We start from the raw sequence: 25349 nt of genomic DNA on the forward strand, positions 1-25349 counted from the left end.
AAGAAACGAGCCAGGCAGAGCCAGGCTCAGTACAAAGGCCTCGAGGCTGTAACACGCTCGAGGAACAAGTATTAAAAGAAGGCCGGAGTGGTTGGAGCATAAAAAGGGAGGTGAGCCTCCGGAGAGGCCGGAAAGGTGCACAGCGGTCAGATCTCCAGCCTTGACCAGGAACCTGCATGTGGACTTCCAAGTGCAACAGGGAGACATTTGGGGAGCCATCGCAGGGGGAGCCATTGTTTGTTTCGTTAGCTTTCCCAAATGAATGGGTTCTCTCAGATTTACGGATTTACGTTTGTATAAGGTCATTTGGGCTGCTCTGAGGAGATCTGACAGGGAGGATTTATGAAATTAGTACTTGATATTTGGCCAATTAGGCCTTACTTTTTAAATTGAGATGCCAGCGAATTCACCCTTTTAGAATGTACAGTTCAGTGGTTTTTTCATTTATTCACAAAGCTATGAACCAACCGCCCAGCTCTGGAGACAATATATCATAGCTCTAGAGATATCGTATCTCTGGAGATAATATATCACCGCTATCTACTTTGAGAATTTAAGAATAATTTGCATTAAGTTGCAAAAATGTGACAGGATAAGAAATCACAGTGCCAACAGAAGAGTGAGTAAGAGAAGGCTTGACGGGAACTACAGAGAAAACATGAAAATGCTTCCTGTTCATTCAGGACATGCACTAGAACTTTCTGTGAGGATGGAAACTTTCTATATCTGTGCTGTTCAAATTGGTAGCCATTAGCCACATGGGGCTGTTGAGCACTTGAAATGTGACTAGAACAACTAACTGGATTTTTTATCTAATTAAATTTAAATTTAAATTAGCCACATATGGCTGCCATATTGGATGGAGCAGCTGTATGGCAACTTACAAATTCAGTCTTATCTGAGATCGTATCCCCCATGTCCCCTAGCTCCCTAGTTTCCAAAATGATTGAAATTTTCAAACATATGCTATACAAATTGTTGTATTTAAACTTAATCTTCACTACAAAGAAAAAGCTGCAGTGTTCCCACAAGGAATCCAGATGACAGGATTGGGGGAAAGGCAGAAGGGACAGGGGAGCCTGTTCTGGAAATACATCTGAGTGGGAGTCAACTTGGTTGGTACCAGGCACGGGTGACATCTGTACACTCCCGGGAGGGCAGAGGAAAGTCACGAGCTTGGCCTCGGCTTCACAGCTCACAAGGAATAAAAGTAATTCCAAAACCAGAATATTTTGGAGGCCACGAAAATAAGGTTGCTTCTCCGGCTCAGATTGTGGGTTGTGTGTGACAAGAACAAAATGGTCCCTTCCAGGATTCTGTCACCAAACTACCAGTCAAGAAGAATCAGAGAGCCATGAGAGGCTCTATAGACTCTTGTGCTTAAACTCATTAAGTTTTCCCCCTCCCCAAAGTTCCAGTTATGCTGCTCCTGGGGGGGTAGTGGTGGGCTTTTCTATTCTTCAGAAGAAGAAAAGCAGCTCAGGAGTGCCTGTTTTCATTGCTCTTTATTTCCTGGGGGTCCCCCTCCTCTTTCGTTTAACCACCAGGTTTTGCAAATAGGAGGCATACATGAAGACAAACACATTTAAGATGCTTCTTATCCTAAAGCTTCTTGCAGTGTTTCGGAGCAAAAATAAATCCTTGGTATTTATTATGTATGAAGTTATGAAAAGATGAGATAGCCTTTAATGAATATTTTATATTTATCTATAAAATCTGACATGCTGGGGAAACCAGAAATACTCATTGCTCGATAAACTTAGAAGAAAAAAATAACCGACCTCTAAAATTGCAGTGTTTTAGGACAAGTCACAAATGGAGACAGAGATCCCATAAACAACATATTCTAAAGTTTTTTTCTTTAGCTAATTTAGGCATTAAATATGATATGTTGTGGCTTCCTACTTTGACGTACATATCTTCCTGTATCCTGAAAAGCCAGGTTCATGTTTAGAATTCTTGGGCTCCCAGAGTTCCAGGTTGGAATGTTGCAAATTCAGGAAGCCAGACCTTCACCCATCCAGGACTACAAGATTCTCCGCCCCCCCATACCCACCAACCTCCCTTACCACCCCCCCCACCCTATGCCTGGGCTGTCCATGTCCCCCTCCCCCACCACCAATGGCTAGCCCTCAGGTCTGAGGAGTGCACATTGGTGCTCCCATCCACACTAGGGAGGACAGACCTGCAGGGGACACCTGCATATGCCCTGTAGGCAGGCGCTTGGGCATTTCAGCCAAGAATGCTGGGGTTCCAAGTGCCTGGAGAACAATCTAGAAGTCTAGACCTCTTCCCTTGCTCTGTGAGAAAGGATATGGCTCAAGGAGGGTCAGAATGGGGCGTCCAAATCATAGAGTCCAGAGCATGGGCCCTGGTGGCCTAGCTCTAAGGGTAGCACTGAATCTTTTAAGAGCAAGTTAACCATTTCAGTGCTTCTGTGTCGAAACCAGCAAGCGGGGATGTTGAAGAGTCTCTCTTGAGTTACCTTTCAAGATCCAGTTCTCCACATGGTCTTTGTTACAGAAATCAGAAGTTTTTAGTTTGGTATTTCCAAACCTCTTGAGTGTTTTTATTTCGATTCTGAAGCTTTATTGAGATATAACTCACATACCATGCAGTTCACCGATTTTACTCATTTTTAGTATATTCCCTATATTCTACGCTGCCATCACCACCATCAGTCTATGAGCATTGCCATCACCCTAAAAAGAAACCCGTATCCATTAGCACTCTCTCCCCTCAATCCCCGCCCTAGGCAACCCCCAATCTTCTTTCTTCCTTCCTTCCTCCCTTCCTTCCTTTCTTTTTAAGATTTTATTTACTTGTCGACACAGAGAGAGACAGTGAGAAAGGGAACACAAGCACCGGGAGAGGGAGAGGGAGAACCATCTCCATCTTAGGACCCTGGGATCATGCCCTGAGCCAAAGCAGATGCTTAACAACCCAACCACCCAAGCCCCCCCCCCCCCCCCCCCCCCCCCCCCCCAACGAGTCTACTTTCTGTTTCAATGCATTTGTCTGGTCTTCATGGCATGATTCTGTGCTTTTCAAACTGTTTCCCCTTTCATGGTGTCTGGGCCCAGAGAGAACAGTGTAATTTCAGTACATTCAAACATTTTTATTTGTTTTCTCAGGAGTATGAATCAGTGCTTCCCAAACATTAATCTTCTCGCCTTTTAATGCACGTGCAAATCACCTGGGGAGTCGGGTTAAAAGTCGTGGTGGGTGACTCTGTAGGTCCGGGGTGGGGCCTCAAATCCTAAATTTCAAACAAGAAGAAGGACACGGATGAGGCTTGAGGCGTGATTTTAGCCGGAGCAGCCTCCGTTTCAGACAGCGCGTGGAGGACTGTCTTAGTGGGGAAGGCGCCCCTCATCGCCCAGAAAGCCGCGGGAAGCGCGCGTGTGTCTGCACAAGGCAGTGGGCGGGGCTTGGGCTACGTGGGCCTCTGACTACCCTTCTGAAATCTGGGTGGGAGGATACACCCCCCCCCCAACCTTTTTCTTTTTCCTCTCTTCTGTCTTCAGATCTGCGCTCTCCCCGCTGTATGCTGGGCCCCGGATAAGTAGCAGAGATGCCGCCGGGTTGTGGCGGGGGACAGTGTTCAGCCTGGTCTGGTTCCCTGGCTTATCAGGGCTGCACACCCATGTTTCTCTGACCATCTCCGATGCATCAAGGTCATCGGTTCTGATCATGCCATGCGTACTGGAAACTGTGTTCCGTGAAAAGAAATGAGAACCACATTTTCAGCGAGTGTGGTGTTTTCAGCGAGTTCTATGTCCTTGGGTCTATGAACCGTGGATCCGGTGACAGAGATGAGCTGAAACCCGGAGCCTCTGGCTTTGTTCAGGGTGGGGCCTCACCCGGCCCATGTCATTCGGTCGCTGTCCATGGAATAAGTCACTTTCTCTGGGTTTCATCAAATTGTTTTTGTTCCTGTGGTTTCTTGTTAAATAACTGTATCATCAGATCCCACATGAATAAGCCACGGCCAGAAGCAGAAACCAGGCTGTCTTCATCTTCCCTGATGGCCTGTGGAGACGCTCAGAGGGTTCAGCTTTTCCTTCAGATGCAAAATGGGATCACAGGGAGGCTCACATGGGTCTGTGGGGAGCAGGGGCACAGAGAGGCCAGGTGTAATGCCCTCTAAGAGCACAGCATGGGATGGGGTTTGGTGGATCCAGGCAGCTTGTCTGTGAATAACTCTTGGACATTCTGCAGCTGCAAGAGATGGGAACTCATCAGAAAGGACAGGACTGCAAGCATATGGTGGCCATTTAGGCACATCCCTGATGGGTCACTTTCTGGCTCTCTCTCTGCGGCCCCCTGTCACCCAACCTCCTTGTCAGGTTCTTAGGACTCCTCTTTCTGGCTCTGGCCTTCTTCTGGCCCAGCTACCAGCAGCTCCCCTTGTAAATACCTTACACTCTGGTTTACTGGACGTGTCCCACTCGGGGACATTGTGGTTGGCTGCCCCCGTGGCTCTCTTCATGCTTTCCCCTTGGGCTGAAGGCCTGTCTTCCCTTTGTTGTCTGTCACAGTCACAGTCATACTTCTGGGACATCTTACTTGCCTCCTCTATGATTTTTTGAATTTATTTTATTTATTCATTATTGTGTTTAAGTAGGCTCCATGCCCAACATAGGGTCCAACACGGGACTTGAACTCATGACCCTGAAATCAAGACCTGGGCTGAGATCTAGAGTCAACAGACTAACCAATCAAGTCGCCCAGGAGCCCCTGATGTCTTTGTTTTTTAAATCATCTTACTTCTTTCCCTCCTTGTATTCCACTGTAGTTGGATACTTCTGACAATTTCTTGTTAATTATACTGTTAAAAAAAACAATGCAAATACAACTACCACTTATTGAACATATATTGAGTGTCTGATGTGCTATGATGTGGTTTATAGAAGGGACTTCATTTCCTCTTCCAAACATCTTTGCAAGGGAGCTGGTGTTAAATGCACCACACAGGTGAGAACACACCTGCTGCACAGGTGAGGCCATACTTCCTGCACAGGTGAGAACATACTTCCTGCACAGGTGAGAAAGTTCAAACCTCCCCAGAGTGGTCCCGGCAGATCTGTCATTGGACCTAAGACTGGGTAATACCCAGACCCTCTTAGGTTCCATTTAGATCTATTTACCTCAACCAGAGGTGGCTGGAGCTGATGAAGGAGGGCTCTGGGTTGCGTGCAAACCCTAGGACTTTCCGAGCCAGGAAGGCCTGGGTTTACCTCTTGCATGATGGATTATGGAACTGTTTCTCTTCCTCAGCATAGGGACTGTCATGGCTCATGCTCATCTCCAGGTCATTTTTTCTTTCTTTTGTTTTCTTTCTTTTTTTTTTTTTTAATTTTTTTAAAGATTTTTTATTTATTTATTTGAGAGAGAGACAGTGAGAGAGATCATGAGCGAGGAGAAGGTCAGAGAGAGAAGCAGCCTCCCGGTGGAGCTGGGAGCCCGATGTGGGACTCGATCCCGGGACTCCAGGATCATGACCTGAGCCGAAGGCAGTCGTCTAACCAACTGAGCCACCCAGGCGTCCCTGTTTTCTTTCTTTTTTTAAGATTTTATTTGTTTGAGAGAGAGCGAGCGCACAAGCAGGGGGAGCAGCCACAGAAGTGGGGGAGTGGTAGGCTCCCTCCTTGGAGCAGGGAGCCAGACGCACGCCTCTGGATTCCCAGGAGGGGAGATCATGACCTGAGCTAAAAGCAGATGCTTAACCAACTGGAGCCACCCGTGTACCCTCATTCTCTATTTTTCCAGCAGTGCACATTGTAGCCCTTGGATGGCGTTAAAGGGCATCCCTGCAGCTTTTGCATAATCTGGCAAAGAGAATTTAAGTCATTGGGAAGACAAAACAAGCAAACAGTAGTACCAAAAATTCTAAACAAGGGGGTTGCAGGGAATGTCATAGGTGTGGATGCTTATTTGGTCGGGTTAGGAAATGAATGAAGAGAGAGACTCCTAGGCTCCTGGAACGGTGCCTCCAGGTGCCCCCACAGAAGTGGGCAGGGAACTCCGTACAGCGTGGCTGGTGAGATTCCTGCTCACACGCACACAGGCCAAGCTTCAGACTTGTTTACTGCGTCAGTCTACGTGGGGATCTGCCATGGGAATGGGTGAGTGAAAAACTGGAACACAATGAAGGCAGCACTTGTAAAAAATTGACAGCCTGGGGCACCTGGGTGGCTCAGTGTGTTAAGCCTCTGCCTTCAGCTCAGGTCATCATCTCGGGGTCTTAGGACCCAGCCCCGCATCGGGCTCTCTGCTCAGCAGGGAGGCTGCTTCCCTCTCTCTCTGCCTGCCTCTCTGTCTGCTTGTGATCGCTCTTTCTCTGTCAAATCAATAAGTTAAATAAAAAGTTGACAGCCAAAATCGTGATATTAAATAATATTTAGGGACCTAGGGAAATACAATACAATAAATAATACTTAAAAATTTAAGGGAATTTAAGGGAGGCCTGGGTGGCTCAGTTGGTGAAGCATCTACCTTGGGCTCAGGTCATGATCCCAGGGGCCTAAATTGGAGCCCTACACCAGGCTCCCTGCTTAGTGGGGAGCCTGCATCTCCCTCTGCCTGCTGCTCCCCCCGCCGGCTCGTGCACGCTCTCTCTTTCTGACAAATAAATAAAATCTTCAAAAAATAATTTAAGAGCAGAATCTCAATTTTGTTAGAATACATGTCACCAGATGATCTCATTTACAAGTAAGAAAAAGACCAGTGGAGATATCCAAAGGGGTTGAGTCTCAGGGGTGGGACAAGGCGGCATCTTTACTTTATTTTTATGTAGTTTTTAGACTCCCAAATATTCCCCGGCAAACTGTGTTAATCAGAAAAAAACATAAGTGATAATCAGATAATCAGGGAAAAAAAAAAAAACACAAAAAGCAAGTGATCTATTAAAAAAAAAAAAACCCAGAACTTTAACTCAAAAATATTAAAAGTGAAACAAGATGAAAACAAAACAAGAGCCGCCTTCCAAAGGCACAAAGAAACCAGAGTGTGCCAGGGACAAGCTGGGTAGGAAGGACCATTGTTCCGACCCAGCGTGGCTTTCTTCTTCATCTCCTTTCAAGGGTGTGCACACAATTTCAAAGCTTTTCCTAAGTTTATTTTTCTGACCAGTGGCTTTAAACTGGCTCAGAGAGAACCTTCCAGAGGGAACTGCAGTTTGAAAACATGGTGGAAATTGATGGATTTTCCCCTCCCACACATGCAAGGCTTAGGGAGAGCGTGGAAGGAGCCAGTCTCTGGGGAAGCATGCTCCCCAGGTCCGTCAGTCCTTCCTGGATCTCTCCCACCCCACTCCCTCTCGTGCCCGCTGCCCCTTACTGACAGTGCCCCAGGGAGTGGATGTGGACCAAGAAAGAAAAATTGTTCCAAAGTACTATCTTCACCATCTTGGATTCCTGGAGAGTTCTAGAAGTCGAGGGCTGGGTTTAACTGGGGAGGGGCAGCGAAGAGAAGGATTGTTTGCTTTCCGTCTTCTCCATGGACTCACAGGCCCGCACTACAACCGTAGACTTGGACAAAGAAAACTCCAAGTTAAAAAGGACAGGCCCTGTTTGGCCCAGCGAAACAAGAAAGGAGCACGAAAGCCTCTGGATAAAACCCCCTTGACTTCAGTGGCCAAATGGTCAGGCTTTATTTTCCTTTTGTCTGATTAAAATATGTTTTTAAGTCTTTAGAAGTAAAAGATCACCAAGAAGAAAACTTTCCACGGACCCAAGTAATTTTCTTACGTTTTGGTGGTGCCTTCTAATGCTGTAGAAAATGTTTTCTGAAGGGACTTAGGAATGGGTGAGTTCATGCTGCCTGTTAGGACTAAATCAGCCTGTCCACATTCTAAATGTGTGCATCATGGCAGGAGGGATAAAATTCCCGGATTAAAACTAATGAACTCCAAGTTTATAAGACTCCTTCTTGCACATACAGCTCTTCCAAACGTCATTTTGATAAGTTAATATAAATGAATCAGAAACATCTGTACCAAAAATCCCCCCTGAATACGCAAGGGCTTACCAATTAAGCGGAAGAATGTTTGGTACAATGTGTTTCAGGTTTTAGCAGATCCAAAATGTTTTGAAAAACAGTTAAGTTCTTAACACATTTTGAGAATTTAAAGGGCAGCTGGTTCTCCCCCCCACCCTTAAAAATGGGAATGGTTATTTCTGTTCTTTGTGGTGACTTCTGCTGCTCTTAACTGCCTGGGGAGGGAATTCTCCGAGTAGAGGCCCACATCTCTCAGCTTTGCAAAACGCTGTCCTACCCTCCCTCTCTCTCTCTCTTTCTGATTCTTCAATTTGCTTCGAAGCAGATAATCGTGTGTGTCAGGCACAGGGTTCTGGAAGTGATGATGAGACTGCGTTCTTTCAAGTTGTAGGACCCGTTTCTAGCTTCAGGCGGGGCATTGTTGCCCTGGTGGGTCACTGTCACAATTTCAAGAATTTCACAATCTGGGGAGCCCGGGGCGCTCAGTGGGTGAAGTGTCTTCCTTCAGTCCAGGTCATGATCTCAGGGTCCTGGGATCGAGCCCTGCTTGGTGCTCCCTGCTCAGTGGAGAGCCTGCTTCTTCCTCTCCCTCTGCCACTCCCCCTGCTTGTGCACTCTCTCTCTCAAATAAACAAATAAAATCTTGAAAAAAGAAAAAGAGAAAGAGAGAGAGTTTCACAATCTGTGATACTTATTGGTCCGCTCCTTCTGCTGGTGCCCAAGATGACAGCCAACTTTTGAGGAAAAGAAAAAGAAGACATCAAATCCCTAGAGGATGGGCTGAAAGGTGATGGATCGGCAGGAGGGAAAAAAACAAAGTTCAAACCCCACTAGAACCTGCTGTCAAATACCGCATCGGGTCCAGTCCCTTCCAGCCACTCTCTTATTCTGGGACACAGACTGAGGGATCCCAGCAGATGCCAGCCAAGCAGATGAAAGGGGTTCGTGGGCAGTTCTCTTTCAAGCTCTTTTATTCAAGGAAGCTGCCCTTCCATTTTATTGACTCTCAGTGTCACCATCCTGCAATTTTAATCACTGAGCCCTGAGCAGACATCGGTGAGCTCACCCAACTTGTAATTCTATCTGGACTTCAAGATGAAAGGGGAAACCCTAGCTCATTCTTGTTCCTTCTGTTTCCCCTTCAAGGGACACTGCCAATCTTTCTTAGGCTTGCTAAGTAATCATCATTTAATTGTCTCTGTCGGTTGGACAGTCTTGATTCCCTGAACTTAAAAAATATAATAATAAGAGTAATTAAAAGTGATGGGAGCGTATTGGTAAACAGATGTGAATCTAGGACACCACCAGTCTACCTGACTGTGGAAACAGTGGGACCCCCGCCCCCCATTTAAGTTCAGGGCGGTTAATGAATGATATTTTCCCACGACGTTTAAGAAATCAAAACACCAAAGAGTTAAAGCAGGGCTTCTTCTCACTTCTCTGTGCCAAAATTTGTTTTAGTCTTGTCAGAGCAGATCAGATCATGCCCTTATATGAAACTGTCTCAGCAATTTACCACTTCTGCCAGCCTAAAACCCCAAGGCTTGGCCTGACCCCGCTCCTGCTTTGCACCTCCCTCTCTGTCTCTCTCCCCAACTCTCTCTCCTGCCATGTTCCGATGCACGGACCTGGTTGCTTGTTTCAGGGTCTTAGTAAGCGGTCTCTCTGACCCTCAGACCCCAAAGGAACTGGCTTACCTCCTGTCCGGGGCTCAGCTCGAAGGGGCCCTGATTGGTGAGCAACCCCTAAAACACACATACCACTTTGTATCACACTATTCGCTTTAATTTCCTCACATTGCTGACTGAAATAATCTTGCTTATTGTCAACTTTCCATCACCAAAGAGCAAACACTGAATGACTCGTCTACAGAGACATGGAGAAAAGATTTGCCATTTTCAGTTTTCTTTTGAAATGTTGGGCCTTGCTTGGTTTGTACATGGTGTGTTAACATGCTAGGTAGTTGTGTCTCATGATAGCTTGAGAGAGTTTATTTTATAAATATTCCTCCAGGGTGTAAGGACAAGTCCACCCAAGCCTAGTCTTTCAGAGCTAGATGGCATGACATAAAATTGCAAATCATAGATTCTATTGAAAGGCATTGAGTTCCTTGAATTCGCCCTTCCCAATCTCTGGGCTCTAGATCAGAAATTCTGGCTGAATATATGCAGGGTATGACAGCAAGACTAGGTGGAATTTTAGTCCTGAATCTATTGGCATTTGAGGCATTGCCCTAACCATGGAAGGTATTTTTCTGAGGAGCCCCCAGTCTCCATAAATGGCTAAAAATCTGGACACCAGAGGCTGATGCTCCTCTTCTCCCACAATCCCAAGCACATGAAGAAGTAGCCAATCTTGAAAAATAATCCTGGGCAAGCGGGTGCCGGGGGGCAACCTTCGGAAATGAATGAGGACGAGTGTGCAGGCTGAATGCACGGGGATGCGGATATAAGGAGAAATGACAAAGAATTTCCAAAGTTGTGTTAAAAAAAATTCAGAACTTCCAAAGACCATCAGCTTTAATAGGATATGGGATACTTTCCTCTTAGTTTTTAATCTTTCCTTTAAAAAAAAAAAAAGGCAAATTGCTACCTCCTTTGTAACGGAGAACCCAAAGACAGATTCTTAGGCCTGCAGAGGTCAGGGAACCTAGTTTTCAAGCCAGGATCCTACAGGAGTCTGACAGCACGGCAAAAGCTCTTTTTAAGGAAATAGGTTTGTTTTTCTTTGTTGGGATGCCCTGAGAGGTGAGGCGTGTTTTCGAAACTTCAGGACTCCCTCACTAATTTTGGATTTGTCGTCCAGGAATTTAAACAAACCCTTCTCCAATGAAGGCAAGGAGCCCAAATGCCTACGGGCTTGCTTGCTTCTTTCTCTCTCTCTCTTTCTTTCCTTTCATTCTTAATAAAATAAGAATTTTATTAATTCTTAATAATCAGTTGGTTATTCAATCTGGCTGCTGTTTCAGGGGGAGTATCTCTTTTAAGATTTTTTATTTATATCACACAGAGAGATCACAAGTAGGCAGAGAGAGAGGGGGAAGCAGGTTCCCCACTGAGCAGAGAGCCCGATGAGGGGCTCGATCCCAGGACCCTGAGATCATGACCTGAGCCGAAGGCAGGGGCTTTAACCCACGGAGCCCCCCAGGCACCCCACGGGGAGCATCTCCTACACCTGCCAATCTGAGAGCTTGACTTTTGTCTTTAAAAACTCCTCAGTGGGCTGGCCTTTCTACTCAAAGTTCGCAGCTGCACAACAGGGCAGCCCCGGGATCACGTGGGAGCTCGCGAGGACGCGCGGCCCCGATCCAGGTGAGGCGCATGCCCGCTAGAACGGCGAAGTGTTTTCTGGGAAATCTCTCCAGCTACCGTCCGGGTCATGGCGGGCTGCTCAGTCACTTCTTGGTGCCGAGGGCTTGGCGGGTGTTATCAGCAACACTGATTGAATCCTGCCAGTGTCCCCAAGGGGTAAGTGCTCTTATTATTCCCATTTACAGAAGGGGAAACTGAGGCCCTGGGAGATCATGGCATTGGTGGGAGACTATGCAGTTGTGCATGTCGGTCCTTTGCTCCAGAGTATGTGGTCCTGACCCCGGGGGCCTGGTGGCCTTCCCTCTGCCCGGCTTCTGTGTTCAGTGGCTGCTTTCTCGTCAGGGTGTAAAACTTCCCTAAAGCAAGGCCTCCGTGAAGGGAATGCTGCTGTTCAGTGTGTTTTTATAAAAGAGCTTTGGACCTTTAACTTCTTTTTAAGTAAGACCAGGCCGTACCCCCATGTAGATGTGACCCCCCATCTCGGCCCTAGAAGATGAGCTTCCTGCTACTTTCCATTTGAAGTGTCCTGCTTGGGGTGCCTGGGGGGCTCAGTCGTTAAGCGTCTGCCTTGGGTTCAGGTCATGATCCCCGAGTCCTGGGATCGAGCCCCGTGTGGGCTCCCTGCACAGCAGAGAGCCTGTTTCTTCCTCTGCTGCCTCCTCTGCTTGTGTTCTCTCTCTGTCTCTGTCACATAAATAATAAAAAGTAAAATAAAGTGCCCTGCTTAGAGCCGCAGACGGCATGCCCCTAGACATGAATCCCTTCGGGCTCTGTTGAAGTAGAGGACTCTCTCAAACTTGACCTTTCAAAAACACGGTTACAGCTCTGATCTGAAAAAAAAAAAAGATAAGTAAAATGACCTCACAAGGACATTGATCCTGAGTTTATGAAATCCTTTAAATAAAGACCTCAAGGTCGGCAGACCCATAGCCTGTGTCCTTCTGGCCCCGGGTTCCTTACAGAAAGGTATGAGAGGTCTGACAGAGATGAAGGTCAATGGTTTTCAAGCTGATCTCCGACCTGTGTTCAAGGAGACACTCCAGAGAAAGACTTGGGGGTAACAAGATGGCCTGGCCTGAAATTAGGGGTCCCTTATACTTCCCCCTCACTTTCAGTTAGTCCAGTCTTTCAGTCTTATTTTATAGAATAGGCTCTGGGATGACATTTTATTTAAGGGGCCTTTCCCCACCTGTCATTGTTTTTCGTCTATTAAAAAGCAACGGAGCGGGGCGCCTGGGTGGCTCAGTTAGTTGGACGACTGCCTTCGGCTCAGGTCATGATCCTGGAGTCCCAGGATCGAGTCCCACATCAGGCTCCCAGCTCCATGGGAAGTCTGCTTCTCCCTCTCACCTTCTCCTCGCTCATGTTCTCTCTCACTGTCTCTCTCTCAAATAAATAAATAAAATCTTAAAAAAAAAAGCAACGGAGCTAACCAGACTCCATCCTCTATTGCTGAGGCTGCTGAGGTGCAGAAGGGCGAATTCACCTCCCCAGGGTCACGTATTGTTTCGGCTAAAAGCAATTCCTTGTATTCCTCTGAAAGCTCAAAGGCTGGGCCAGCTGCCAGGCCCACTCCACGGTCGGTCGCTCCTCTGCTGTCTGGGTCAGCCCTCACTGCATCCAGCGGTGCTGACCTGGCCGGATTTCCTTTTTGTGTAGGACTCTTCAGAGTGTATTTGGAAAACCAAACACCGTTCAAGGTGTTCAGGGGTAGAGGGCGGGTGGGGCGTGGGGAGAGCCAAGTCCAGAAATCCTGTACCTGTGTGCCCTTTCCCTAAGAGCCTGCAGTCACCCCGTGTGGTTCCCCTTCCTTCTGATTTATTTATGCCTTGAAAGCAGCCTTGCTGAGAACACGCAGCAGCAAAACACAGCAGCTGTTCTCCCCCCAAAGGCCGTTCCCAAGAGGCCGTTCCCAACAGCCCCATCTCGGGAGCCTGCGTTAGAGAAAATTATGCCGTGAAAGGAAAAATTGTTTTCACCTGTGGAAACACTTTTTGTTTTCTAAGTTCCCGAAAACTAAAGCAATAAACAAAACATGCAAATAGGAATGTCCAGGACGTTTGCCACTAGTAATAATGGATATGTGGGCCTTTCTGTCTTATCCTCCCTGTTGACTAGAAACTTCTTCATTTGGCTTTGTGACAGATGAGCAGCTTACTGAGAAATTGTCGATTTCTACACATAGGTCTCCACCCACCTAAATATCCAATGCCTTTATGACCTTTTGTGTAAAAACTAGCTGCTCATTCCTGCCTCCTGGGTTCGTGGACCAGAGACGCTGCCCACAGCCTGGCGTGTCAGCCCTGGCGAGTGGCTGGTTCTCCAGAAATCGAGGAGAGTCCTGGGACCTGGTTTCCCTTCTCCCAGCTTCAACTCTGCTCCTCTCTGCCATTGGCTTTATCTACCATTCCCTGTTTCCGCTCCCTCTAATTGTTCCCACTGAGACCAACACAGGCACTGGCATTCTTGTTATGTCCAAAGATATACTGAAGTCCTACATTGAGATTTCTTACAAGGGAAATGTAGATTCTGGTTCGGAAAAGACAAGAACTCTTTTATTTAGGTTCATCTAATTCCCAAGAATTTGGAGACCGATATTGGCTCTCCTGCTACTACTTAATTACATATTCAGAGATGTTATCTAAAAACTCCTTCGGGTGTCCTATATATGTGCTGATATTTTTAGTTTCACTTTTGCTTCTTCTGTTCCTAAGAAAATTTAAAGAATATCTAACTCTCCTCCAAAGAAGAGAATTCCTCAGAGATTGTAAAAAGCAAGTCGAAAGATGTTAATTAGTAGTATGTCACACGAAAGTGATTTGCTGTCGTCCCTGACAGTCTTCCAGTTATTTACCAGGATTAAGGTACTGAACTTGGTCTCAGGTAGAGATCTCTGGGGTAGGGAAATGGTCGTTGCTGAGTGTTGATAACGTCCTATAACCTTTCGGTATCGTGAAACGACACAGGGAGGAGTTGGACCCTTTTCAGAGTCTGGGAAATTCCTCCCTGTAAAGCTTCAAGGCAGGACAGATTCCTGGGTATACTGGTAGTTGGTGGATTAAAATAACAAATCTTTATGTACAAAGGGGTTTTTACAGGTTTTATCTCAAGGACGGGCCTGTAGGACGTACACTTATAAAACAGAAGCCGCTGGATTAAGTCCTCCTATCAGGGAGGGGAAGGAGCTTGTCATTTATTTGTCACAATTTTATTTTATTGGTTCTTATTCTGCAAATCCAGCCCTAATATCTTGGCAGAGAGATGAAACTCTGTACGCTTCCTTATTTCATTCATTGTGGGCATTATTGTCTTCCCTATTTAGGATGGATCTGTCGCCATCCTAACTTGAATTTACTTAGAAGTAAATTTTGTCCCTGAAGAGACATGCAGTGTTTAGCTAAAAGCATGTGCTTGCCCCTGACCAGTGACTTTCTTCTGGGTTGTGCCATGCACTTCTTGGCTTGAGGCCAAAGCCTTGAACTTCTCATGACTGGAGCTAAGAGCAGTGTCAACTTCCCCCTGAGTCCTGTGACTCAGGGGGTGGGAGGGAGGTGGAGATGTTGGAATAAAATTGGGAACCTTTTAGAAGAGAGGAATGCATACTTGGCAGGCAGCCAACAGTGTCAAGTACAGTTAATATTCGTGCAATTTCCAAGGTCATTTTTTTTTATTCCTTAAATATAAAAGTAATCTTGGCTTTTTTTCAAAGCCTCGAACACCATATTGGTCCTTTAAAACTTCATTCCCCCAAACAGTACTCTCTGGCACCACCCCCCCCCCACACACAAGAGCGCCTGGAAGCCAGGCACTGTGCCTGGTTCATCTGAATATCCTTGGCACGCACGGGTTCTCAGTTGCAATAGGCACAGAATGAGTGTTTGCAGAATAAATGCATATGCATCTTACTCTCTGAATTCCCCCAGGATTTGAGCACCTCAGACTTGGTGTAAAACAAAGCAGAGCCAAAATGCAGACCTACAAAAGTCCCTTTACACCATTGCCCCTGCCATAGGTCTGCATCTTCTCCCTATTTTCATCCTTGACATTTTGCTTTGATTTTATTTTTATAAAGTTTATGACTACCATATAAATCAGCATGAAAACTCTATTTTTTAGATTGATTTAACAGGGTGACCATGTTTTTGTTTGTTAACTCATTACTAATCTACCATAATTTAAGGACATTTGTCACAGTTTAAAATAGATTGCATATTCCTATTTTAACCCCCTTAAGTCTTTTTTTTTTCCCCCTGCCTGCTGCCAGGATAAGAAGGAGGGAAGGAATGGTTGAAAATAGGTTTGCATTTTAGCAGACCCTGAATGTTCTTGATGTGTGTTTTTTTTTTTTTTAAAGATTTTTATTTATTTGACAGAGAGAGATCACAAGTAGGCAGAGAGACAGGCAGAGGGAGGGGGGAAAGCAGGCTCCGTGCTGAGCAGAGAGCCCGATGTGGGGCTCGATCCCAGGACCCTGAGATCATGACCTGAGCCGAAAGCAGAAGCCTTAACCCACTGAGCCACCCAGGCACCCCCTTGATGTGTTTCTTATACCATCCCTCCACTGGGTTGACTGTACTAATCCCATTTAAAAAGTAAACACAAGGGGCGCCCCAGTGGCTCAGTCACTTAAGCATCTGCCATCGGCTCAAGTCCTGGGATCAAGCCCCAAGTCTGGTTCCCTGCTCATTGGGGAGTCTGCTTCTCCCTCTCCTTCCACTGGGTCTCTCTCTCAAATTTAAAAAAAAAAAAAGGTAAACTAAAAATATTCACTGGTGAGTGATGTTTCTAAAGTCCCGTGTTCGTTATCTGTGACTGCTGCAGTTCTGTCAGGCCACCACTCGCTCAGTGGCTCAAAACAACACAGATGTATCTTTTTCAGCTGTGGAGGTCCAAGGTCCAAAAATGGTTCATATTCAGACAAAACCAAGGCATCACTGAGACTTCATAGCTTTCGGAGCCTCAAGGGGAGAATCTTCCCTTTCTTTATTGCAGCTTTCAGGGGTGCCCTGCCTCCCTTGCCCGATGGACCTCTCCCCATTTTCAGATCACCCTCTCCTTGACCTTCCTGCCTCCCTCTCCCATTTTGCGAGGATCCTTGTGGTCACACTGAGCCCAAAGAGAATGTGATCTCTCTGTCTCAACATTGTTAATTACACCTGCCAAGTCCTTTTGGCCACGTAAGGCAGCAAGTTCACAGATCCCTTAGGATGGGGAAATATTTGGCTATGTTATTCTACCTACTATAATCCTAAACCCAGAAAGTGTCTTCACAGCATTTGCCTTCTGTATATACAAAGGAGACAAGATTGAGGCTTGGCCTTGCCTTCTGCTGATAGCCTGTCATGATGCTACTTAATTTTATGAAGAACTAACCTCTTCTGTATCAGGGTTGAGAACACGGATAGCAGTGCTACTGTAATTACATCATGGAAACACCCTGGCAGTTGAGAGCGCATGAGTTTTACACAGAAGTTTTAAAAAGCTTGCCCTACAGTGACATGTTGGGGAGGAACTCAGAGTCTTCTAACTTTTGTCTTTTAGGCTTATGTACAGAAGTACATTGTGAAGAATTATTTCTACTATTACCTGTTCCGATTTTCTGCTGCTCTGGGTCAAGAAGTCTTCTACATCACATTTCTTCCGTTCACTCACTGGAACATTGATCCTTATTTATCCAGAAGACTGATCATCATATGGGTTGTAAGTATGCTTATTACCTACTAACCGCAACGACGCCTTCAACAACCACCTGCTTTGGAATTCAAGTACTTTGCATATGTGTTGTTATTCTTCTTCTTCTTTTTTTTTTTTAAATCACTTAGAGTTAAATTTTTATATGGTTTACTTTGGAAATATTTAAAAGCTGTGGACATAACTTGTTTTGTTTGCAAAAACCAGACAAACCTGTGATGCATGTACACTGGCGCACACCTCTGTTTGCAGGAACAAACCCAGAAGAGCGAAGATGTGAGGTGCAGAGAAGAAAGGACGTTTCTGAGAACCCATGTAGGGGCGTAAAAATGCATCCCCCCAAGAGGCCAATTTTAGTACAATCTGACCCAAAACCGAAACTAGAAGCTGTTGACTGATCATTCATTCCAAGTGGTCTTAGAGGCTTAGAACTAGGGGCCTGGCATGTGGGAGGACGCTACCCATCGCTGCTTGAATGTGGTAATGCTTAGCGACTCGTCTGTGAAGGTGAAGGAGTTTTAATGGTCAGCCAGTTCAGAGGTCAGACGGCTTCCCTGGGCAGGGGCACATCAGAGCGAGGCTGCCAGCATGGCTGTTTCCACAACTCAAGATTCTGTGCTGAAAACGGGGGTTCAGGAATACTTGGCTGTGTGAAGGGATCTGGGTTCTTGCACAGCTCTGCTCTGAAAAGCTGTGTGATCTTAAAGAAATGACTCCACCACTCTGGGTTTTATTTTTCTCGTTTGTAGACCAAGTTCTAGGGCCCTTAGTCAGAAACCATAACGTCACATGTCCTTTAGGACAGGGGAAGGGAAATCAAAGGGTTAAGTCCTAGGCGGGGAGGGTGGTGGGGATGGTTAGGGTAGTAGAGGGAGTGGGGGTGTTAGTGAGAGTCACGGTGTGGCCACTAGGGGCACTGGGGAGCAGCCACCTCTCAGTTCCACCTGTGACCGCCCTGAAGCAACTGGGCTGGAGCTGTTAGATTTGTTTTTCGTGGAAAGCCTCCCATATTTTAAATGTAGGCATACATCTTTAAAACATTATGCATCAGCTGAACAAAGAATCCTTGAAGTCCACATGTACGAGGACTGGTTTGAAGCCTCTAGCCTAGAGCTTTAACCACTAAGGTCTCCAGGGCTTATGGTTATGATTATTTGGCCCCAAATTCTTCCCGACTTTTTTTTTTCTCCTTTTCTCTCTAAACCCTACAAGCCACTGGTTCCTTTCCTTGTCATCCCTGTCTCCCAAGCAGTCCTCTTCTGAAATCTAGCTCCTGTATGAGTGAGAGTATGACCTGAGACTCTGCAAAAGCATAGGCTTCTTGCAAAAGGCGAAAGGTGGTGTCATCAGTCATGCATGTCTCTTTCTGCTGTCCCTCCGAGACCTGCAGAGCAGGGCCGTCCCGGCTCCACTGGGAAGGCAAGAAGCGCGCATGGGGGCAGGGCAGGGAGCATTTCTGAAATGCAGCAAAGGGGCTGGGTGCTTGAGTTTCCTCCCATTCATTTACTTTCTATATGTGTGTGCATATGAATATATATCAGTTTTCCAACTTCTGTGGTGGTTGAGGGAGGCAGATGATGTTAAACCCTTTTATAATTGTTCACGTATGCCATCGGCTCGAGGCCTGCTGTATCCCCCACTGAGAGTGGTCCGTTTTTCCTGAGCAGCTGAGAGAAACTTTACACCGGATGGTAGTCAGGGGACTCTCTGATTGTCGTTTGGTTGTCACGTCTTCCTTTCAAAGTGCCCGAAGGATTTCCTGTGTGAGGTGGAATTACCAGTCTTTTGTCAGAGAGTGAGTAGATCAGATCTTTTCCTGAGAAAGGAAAAGAGCAACCTTTGAGTAGTAGATTGTCTTGTGCTTTGGTGACCTGTTCCTTGCTTTTAAAAAAATGGGTTGTGCGCTCAGGTCCACAGGCCACCGGGCTCGAGGTTCCACGTCCTGTGTGGTCAGTTGGATCCTCGAAGCAGTGAATTCCTAGTAGGTCTGTGTGCAGACAGTGGAGGCCATTTTAGGAGATAGACAAGAACAGAGGGACAGGGACAAGCAGAGGTGGAGGGGGAGAGGTAGGAGGGGGGAGGGGGAGAGAGAGAGAGCAGCACAAGACTTAGATGGAAAGGTATGTTGGGAGGTGGGGAGGAGGGAGCTCTGTGCCTGTGGCAGAGATAATAAAAGATGCTTGGTTTGGCTCTGGGAAGAAGGCAGGAAGGGAAGGGGAGTCCCTGGTGGGTTTGGTGGGAGTGGGGGAGGTTAGGAGGGATGGCAGGTTGGAGCACAGTGAGGCCCTCCCTGGGAAGCAGCTTCCTCTGAGGCAGCCTCTCTGGCAGAAGGGACATGGGTCTTTAGGGAGTGAGGATGCAGCCACGCCAATGACACGGGGCAGAGTGCGAAGCCTCTTAGCATTAAACATCTTCTCTCGTCCAAGAGGCTTGGAAAGGCAACTGTGTTCAGGAGCGCTAAACCTCTTGTGAGATTTTCTGTCCGTTCCACGGTTTTCCTTGGATGGAATCCCAACAGGTGTTATTGCATTAAAAAATTACTTGTTATCACGGGGGTGACTCATACCATCTGAGGTAGCTTAGCAGAATTTATGGTTCTAGTGAGCACTTCCTCGTCGCAATCCTGACTATCCCCCCACCCCCACCCCCACACACAGTACATCTTCTATTGCTTTTACTGGCATCTGTGTTGTTTATCTTATTTGATTTCATAACAATGGGGTGAGTATCATTTTCATCATTTTATAGATCAGGAGAGTAATACTTCAAATAATACTGAGCCATAGCCTACATTGAGTGCATCAGCGTCGTTCTACAACTTACGCCTTCCGTGAGACGACGCCTTCCATATTTTTACCTCCTTGAACCCTGCCTGTGATCCTGAGAGGTGGTGCTTGCCAGCCCATTTTACAGATCAGAAACTGGTATCTAGAAAGACTGAATAACTCACCCGTGATCACATTGGCTTGAGTGGACTTGATCCTGGCATCCAGGGCCTCGTGGGCTGGAGGCAGCTGCTGCTGTCAGTTCTTAGAACAGAGCTAAATGATATGAAGAGCTTCTCCTCTTTTTTTTTTTTTTTTAATTTTTTTAAGAGGTGTTAAAACCAAGGCTTTAAGCATTAAAATCACTTGCCCAAAGTTACCCTCGTTTTTGTTTTTTTTTTTTAAGATTTATTTTTAAGTTATCTCCACATAGAACCTGGGGCTCGAACTTACAACCCCAAGATCAAGAGTTGTTTGTTCTACCAGCTAAGCTAACCAGTTGCCCCCCAAAGTTACCTTCTATTGCATATTTGCTATGATTGTGTTTCAGGTTTGCCCATCTGACATTTATGAACTCTGTATTTTATTTAAGTGTCTTTTATGTAACTTTCTTGACAAGTCAGAGTATTTCATCCCAGAAAATTTAGATAAGCGAGCCTTTTTAGTTAGCTAAAAGACATCTGTCAAGTCATCATTTCCCTCTTCTGTCACTTACCAGGGTATTTAACCTGGCATTGGATTCCACCATTGGATTTCATGGAGCAGAGATGACTGTGAATGGTAATTGACCTAGATTCTCATGAAAAGACATGGCAGACCGTGCTTTAGGAAGAGTCACTATCCAGAGTTACTGTCCCATCTCTTGTCTTCCACTTTGGTGTGGTGGCACCCCTACCAAAAAATAAAGGCTTTAAAACAATATTGCTGTGTCTCAAAAAGATGAGAGACCATTTCATTGTATCTGCATGGTGGTCGGCTTTGTAACGTGAGGCAAAATCTCACTTTCTGCTAAGTCAAGTTATTCTCCATTTAGTAAAATAGCAGTGCAAATATCAATACCACAGTTCATCCTTGGGAAGCTCCTTTTTGTCTGCTCTTATGTTACTTATTTCTATACTGCTCTTTTAAGATATCTCTTGGCATTCAAAATGAGATGGAAGTAAAATGGGAAAAGCAAAATTAGGGGAAATATGGATAAATTAGGAGATAAAGGCCTAGTCTGAAATGAAATGTAGCTTACTGATTCAAAGTTGAGCCGCAAATTTGTCTTTGATTTTGTCCTAACCAAACCAAAATGAGATTCAGTTACATCCACTAGGAAACATTTGGTTTATTCCTAAGGGAGCAAAACTTCTTCTGACACAGAGTTCATAGAATCGTTGAGCTCTGTTGCTAAATTATTTTCCTAGAAATAGTTTGGTATCAAGCATCCCCATCGTGTGTGAGTACCCCTTTTGACATTTCCTCATAAACTTTGTGCATTCTTATTTTTAAATCACTGCTAATTTCACCAATGGGAAAAAAATGTTATCTCAGTTAATTTTCATTTCATATAGTTTTAGTGAAGATGAAAGCATTTTTCAGATTTTTATTAACCATTTGTATGAACTCCTCTGTGAATTGTTATTCTGCCTTTTGAGTGTGTGTGTGTGTGTGTGTGTGTTTAAAGAGAGGCTTTAGTTTTTAAATGGATTTTTCATCAGTTATAAAAATGATACTGAGCTATTGATTTTTTTCCATGGATCAGAGACCATGTATCTTTACAAATAAGATTTTTAGAAGTTTGAGACTTTGAGAAATGGTATTTAAATTTATGGTGTCATTAATAGTGACTTAAAGCCCTTTAAACCTGAACAACACCGGTTCCTTTGGTTAAGTGTCTGACTTGATTTTGGCTCAGGTCATGATCTCAGGGTCCTGGGATTGAGGCCCATGTCTGGGCTCCATGCTTAGCGGGGAGTCTGTTTGAGGATTCTCTGTCTCTCTCCCTCTGCCCCTCCACCACCCTCTAAAATAAATAAATCTTTTACAAAAATTGAATTTCAGTGCTTTTCTACTGGGTATTCAGTTTGGGCACAGACCTCACCACTCCCTGTTGTATTACCCTTTGTGACCACACTGGCCCCTTTCAGGCATTTGAATTTGGGATTCCTAATTTCAGGCACCTAATCTTTCTGACTAATAGTTTCTCTGGCCATAAATAGCTTACTCCAGTGACCGGCCCTTAGAAAACCTGGTTCCTGATGCCTGAACTCCAGTAAAGTTAAAATTTGTCTCGAGTTTTTCCTTGCCTTTTTTTCTACTTGTAAACATTCTTCTCATTTGTAAACACAGCACGTTTGCACATGAGAAAATTTGCAGATTTTTTCCTAACATCAAAAGATCTGTTCCCTACCATTCTTACTTAAGTATGACTATTTTTTTTTAAAGATTTTATTTATTTATTTGACAGAGAGAAATCACAAGTAGATGGAGAGGCAGGCAGAGAGAGAGAGAGGGAAGCAGGCTCCCTGCTGAGCAGAGAGCCCGATGCGGGACTCGATCCCAGGACCCTGAGATCATGACCTGAGCCGAAGGCAGCGGCTTAACCCACTGAGCCACCCAGGCGCTCTTAAGTGTGACTATTTTAAGAAATTATTACCCTATCTAAACTATTCTGACAGTTTTTCTGATGGCTGCTTCTGAATGTTTTCAGGCAGAGTTCATCTCTCTTCTAAGAATCCATGGCTTCTGCTGACGTCCCTGATTGGAAGCCAGGCCCGCATGTGGGGGGTAGGACGGGGGGGCTCCTTCCACTTCCATCCTCAGCTCTGAGGTCTGGACAGAAGGATCTGGTCCTGTAATACCATGAAAGGAACACCAGGCTGATGTTTATAGGTAGTGTTGCTTGGTTCCCAGAAAGAGAGACCCACTCAAAGTGGGGACTTAGTGTAAGATTCCAGGGAATCTGAGAGCCAGAATGTCACAGGGCCAGACTCCTGTGGACAGCGTGGTCCTCTGCTCAATGAAGCTGGGACCCCATGTACTTGCTGCTTCACCTCCTGTTGCCAGCTGGTCACCTCCCAATGGTCCTTTCCTTTAGATTTTCAAGACCAATGGACCCAGCTCAGTAAGTCTCATGATTCCAGCCATCTCGTGCCAGTCAAACTTGGTCCAAACAGCTCTTTTGGGGTGGGGATAGACAGTTAATTGAGGCACAGAGCCACGGGCCAGGTCAGAATATCAAGACTTGAACCATAATCCTTGCAGTGAAACCTGTGCAAGGCGGGTGAGGATTCCCGCCAGCAGTGCCCCTAGCTCTCAAATGGAAGGACTCAGCTAGACGATACTCAGAGGCCTGCAACACAACACGGTCCTGAGTCCTCTTTGTATGTCTGCTGTGTGACCCTTAGAAGAGCTTCAGCTATGGTGTGGAGTAAGAAGCAAAAGAGCCAGTGCTGGGCCAGATCACATTTAAAAAAACAAAAACCAAACCCATGTCCTCTCTTTTGCAGACCGAATGCTAATGTGGCTTTACTAATTTTGTCTCTTTGCGGTGAATCCCGTCAGTGTTAGTGCAGTTGACATCCATATCCAATCCATTGCTGAATAATTGTTGGGCTGCCCGCTGTTTGTGTTCAACAGGATCGAAGGAACACTTTAAAGGAAAATGCTTAATTGCTTGGTGAATATAAAAGGAATCTGAACAGATTTCTTTTTGCCAGGCCCTTCTGTTCCTAGTCTTTTCAGTCATATTCACACTGGAGAGCTGAAGTTTGAAATGATGCATTTCACGTGGCTCACATGCTGATTACTGAACACTAGCTGGCTGATATCTGTGGTTCAAAGACCTGAAATTTACACTTACACTGTGCCCGTGATCTAGACAGTGTCTAATGGCCATGGAGTCTAGAGTAATATTTTATAAAGCTGACCCATCAGTTGGTTAAGAGGCAAACTTTGTGATAACCTGTCGCAGTGGGCAGAATGGAGCCCTGTCTCTGGACGTGGGCAGGCTGCCATCTGGCTGTCCCACAGGGGAGTAAGGAAGAAGAGGGGAACGGCCGCCCAGTCCCTGTAATTCATTCCCCTCGTCCAGGGTCACTTTTAGTGCCCAGAGATGACTTTAAATGTGATTAACTCCTAATCCTCTGTTTAAACCACTACCACCGTTCACTTCAAAAGATTGCCCTGCTCGTTAAATTGGTTCTTGCCTGAGATTAATGAGTCTTGAAAAGTATTCAACACTGGCCAGATTGTAACCCACGCTAACTTGCATTGAATGAAGCAGAATTAGGCGGCAGAGATGCTGCCCAGTTTCTCTGAAGTAGCATCTCTTAATTTAGTTTTAGTTAAATATTAAGTAAATGGCTCTAGGGGGTTTCTTTTGCAAACTCTATTGGTTTGGTTTTGAAACGCAGTAAGGAAATAGTTCGGTTTTAGTCTGGGTTCAAAAAAAAGAAAAGCTTAAAACTGGTGAACAGATAGTTTGGGTCTCTCTTTGGATCGTGGGTCATTCTCATTACTGGAGAAATGACCCCCCCCCCATATGATGCCTGGAAAATGTGCCCACATTCTTCCCTACTCCTCCTGCCACCCCGCCCTCCAATACTGTCCCTGCTCCCTGCCCCTTAAGACTGCAGTACTGGATTCAGTTTGGTTCTGTTTTGATTGGGCAGAATTGTAATCCTTCCAGATAGTGGCCCCCCTTTCCAAGTATCCCCTTCTAAATGTGCCACTTAATTTATCTTGTGGGTATGTGATGGCTTTAGAGCTTAGTTAGGTATGAAGTTGTTTGTTAGAAACCCCAGGGGCCTGGAGGTAGGATGCCTTTATGGAGCTGCTTTTCTTTTTTTCTTTTAAATTAACATATAATGTATGATTTGTTTCAGGGGCACAGGTCTGTAATTCATTAGTCTTACACAATTCATGGCACTCACCATAGCACATACCCTTCCCAGTGTCCATCACCCAGCCACCCCATCCCTCCCCCGCAACCCCCCAACAACCCTCAGTTTCCTGAGATTAAGAGTCTCTTACGGTTTGTCTCCCTTTCTAGTTTCATCCTGTTTCATTTTTCCCTCCCTTCCCCTATGATCCTCTGTCTTGTTTCTCAAATTCCTCATATCAGTGAGATCATATAATTGTATTTCTCTGATTGACTTATTTCGCTTAGCATAACACCTTCTAGTTCCATCCACATTGTTGCAAATGGCAAGCTTTATGGAGCTCCTAAAATAATGTGAAACACTAAATATTTCATAGAGTTTTGTGTGCGGTTAGTCCTTATCGGCTCCCTTTGGTTTCCTGGAAGCATTTCAAGTCTTATATAAAAAACAAACAAACAAACCAAAAAAAACAAAAACAAAAACAAAAACAAATAGTATTCGCCAAGTCCTGTCCAGAGCAGAAACTGAGAAACAGTCAGGCAGGGAGGAGCAAAAGGCATTTGGGACTCTCCGAATTCACTGGAGTGGCCCAGGGAGGGGGGTCGGGGGCTGCTGTGCCCATCTGCCTGTGGGACAGTCCCTGCAGGGCTTTACAAAGTACCCTCCTGGATGGGACTTTTGTCCCAGATTCCCTCCCTGTCACCTAATCCACA

At 45.6% G+C, this 25349-nt stretch overlaps 1 protein-coding gene across 1 annotated transcript in view; it reads left to right on the forward strand.

Annotated features, from left to right (window-relative positions):
- Positions 1 to 25349, forward strand: part of SGPP2 (sphingosine-1-phosphate phosphatase 2) — a 110630-nt gene that overhangs the window by 27998 nt on the left and 57283 nt on the right. The window contains exon 2 of the mRNA XM_059393578.1: positions 16854 to 17012. Coding sequence (XP_059249561.1) covers positions 16854 to 17012 — 159 coding nt within the window. The remainder of the gene's footprint in view (positions 1 to 16853; positions 17013 to 25349) is intronic.

This window comes from Mustela nigripes, chromosome 3 (genome assembly GCF_022355385.1).
Source record: "Mustela nigripes isolate SB6536 chromosome 3, MUSNIG.SB6536, whole genome shotgun sequence".
NCBI lineage: Eukaryota > Metazoa > Chordata > Mammalia > Carnivora > Mustelidae > Mustela > Mustela nigripes.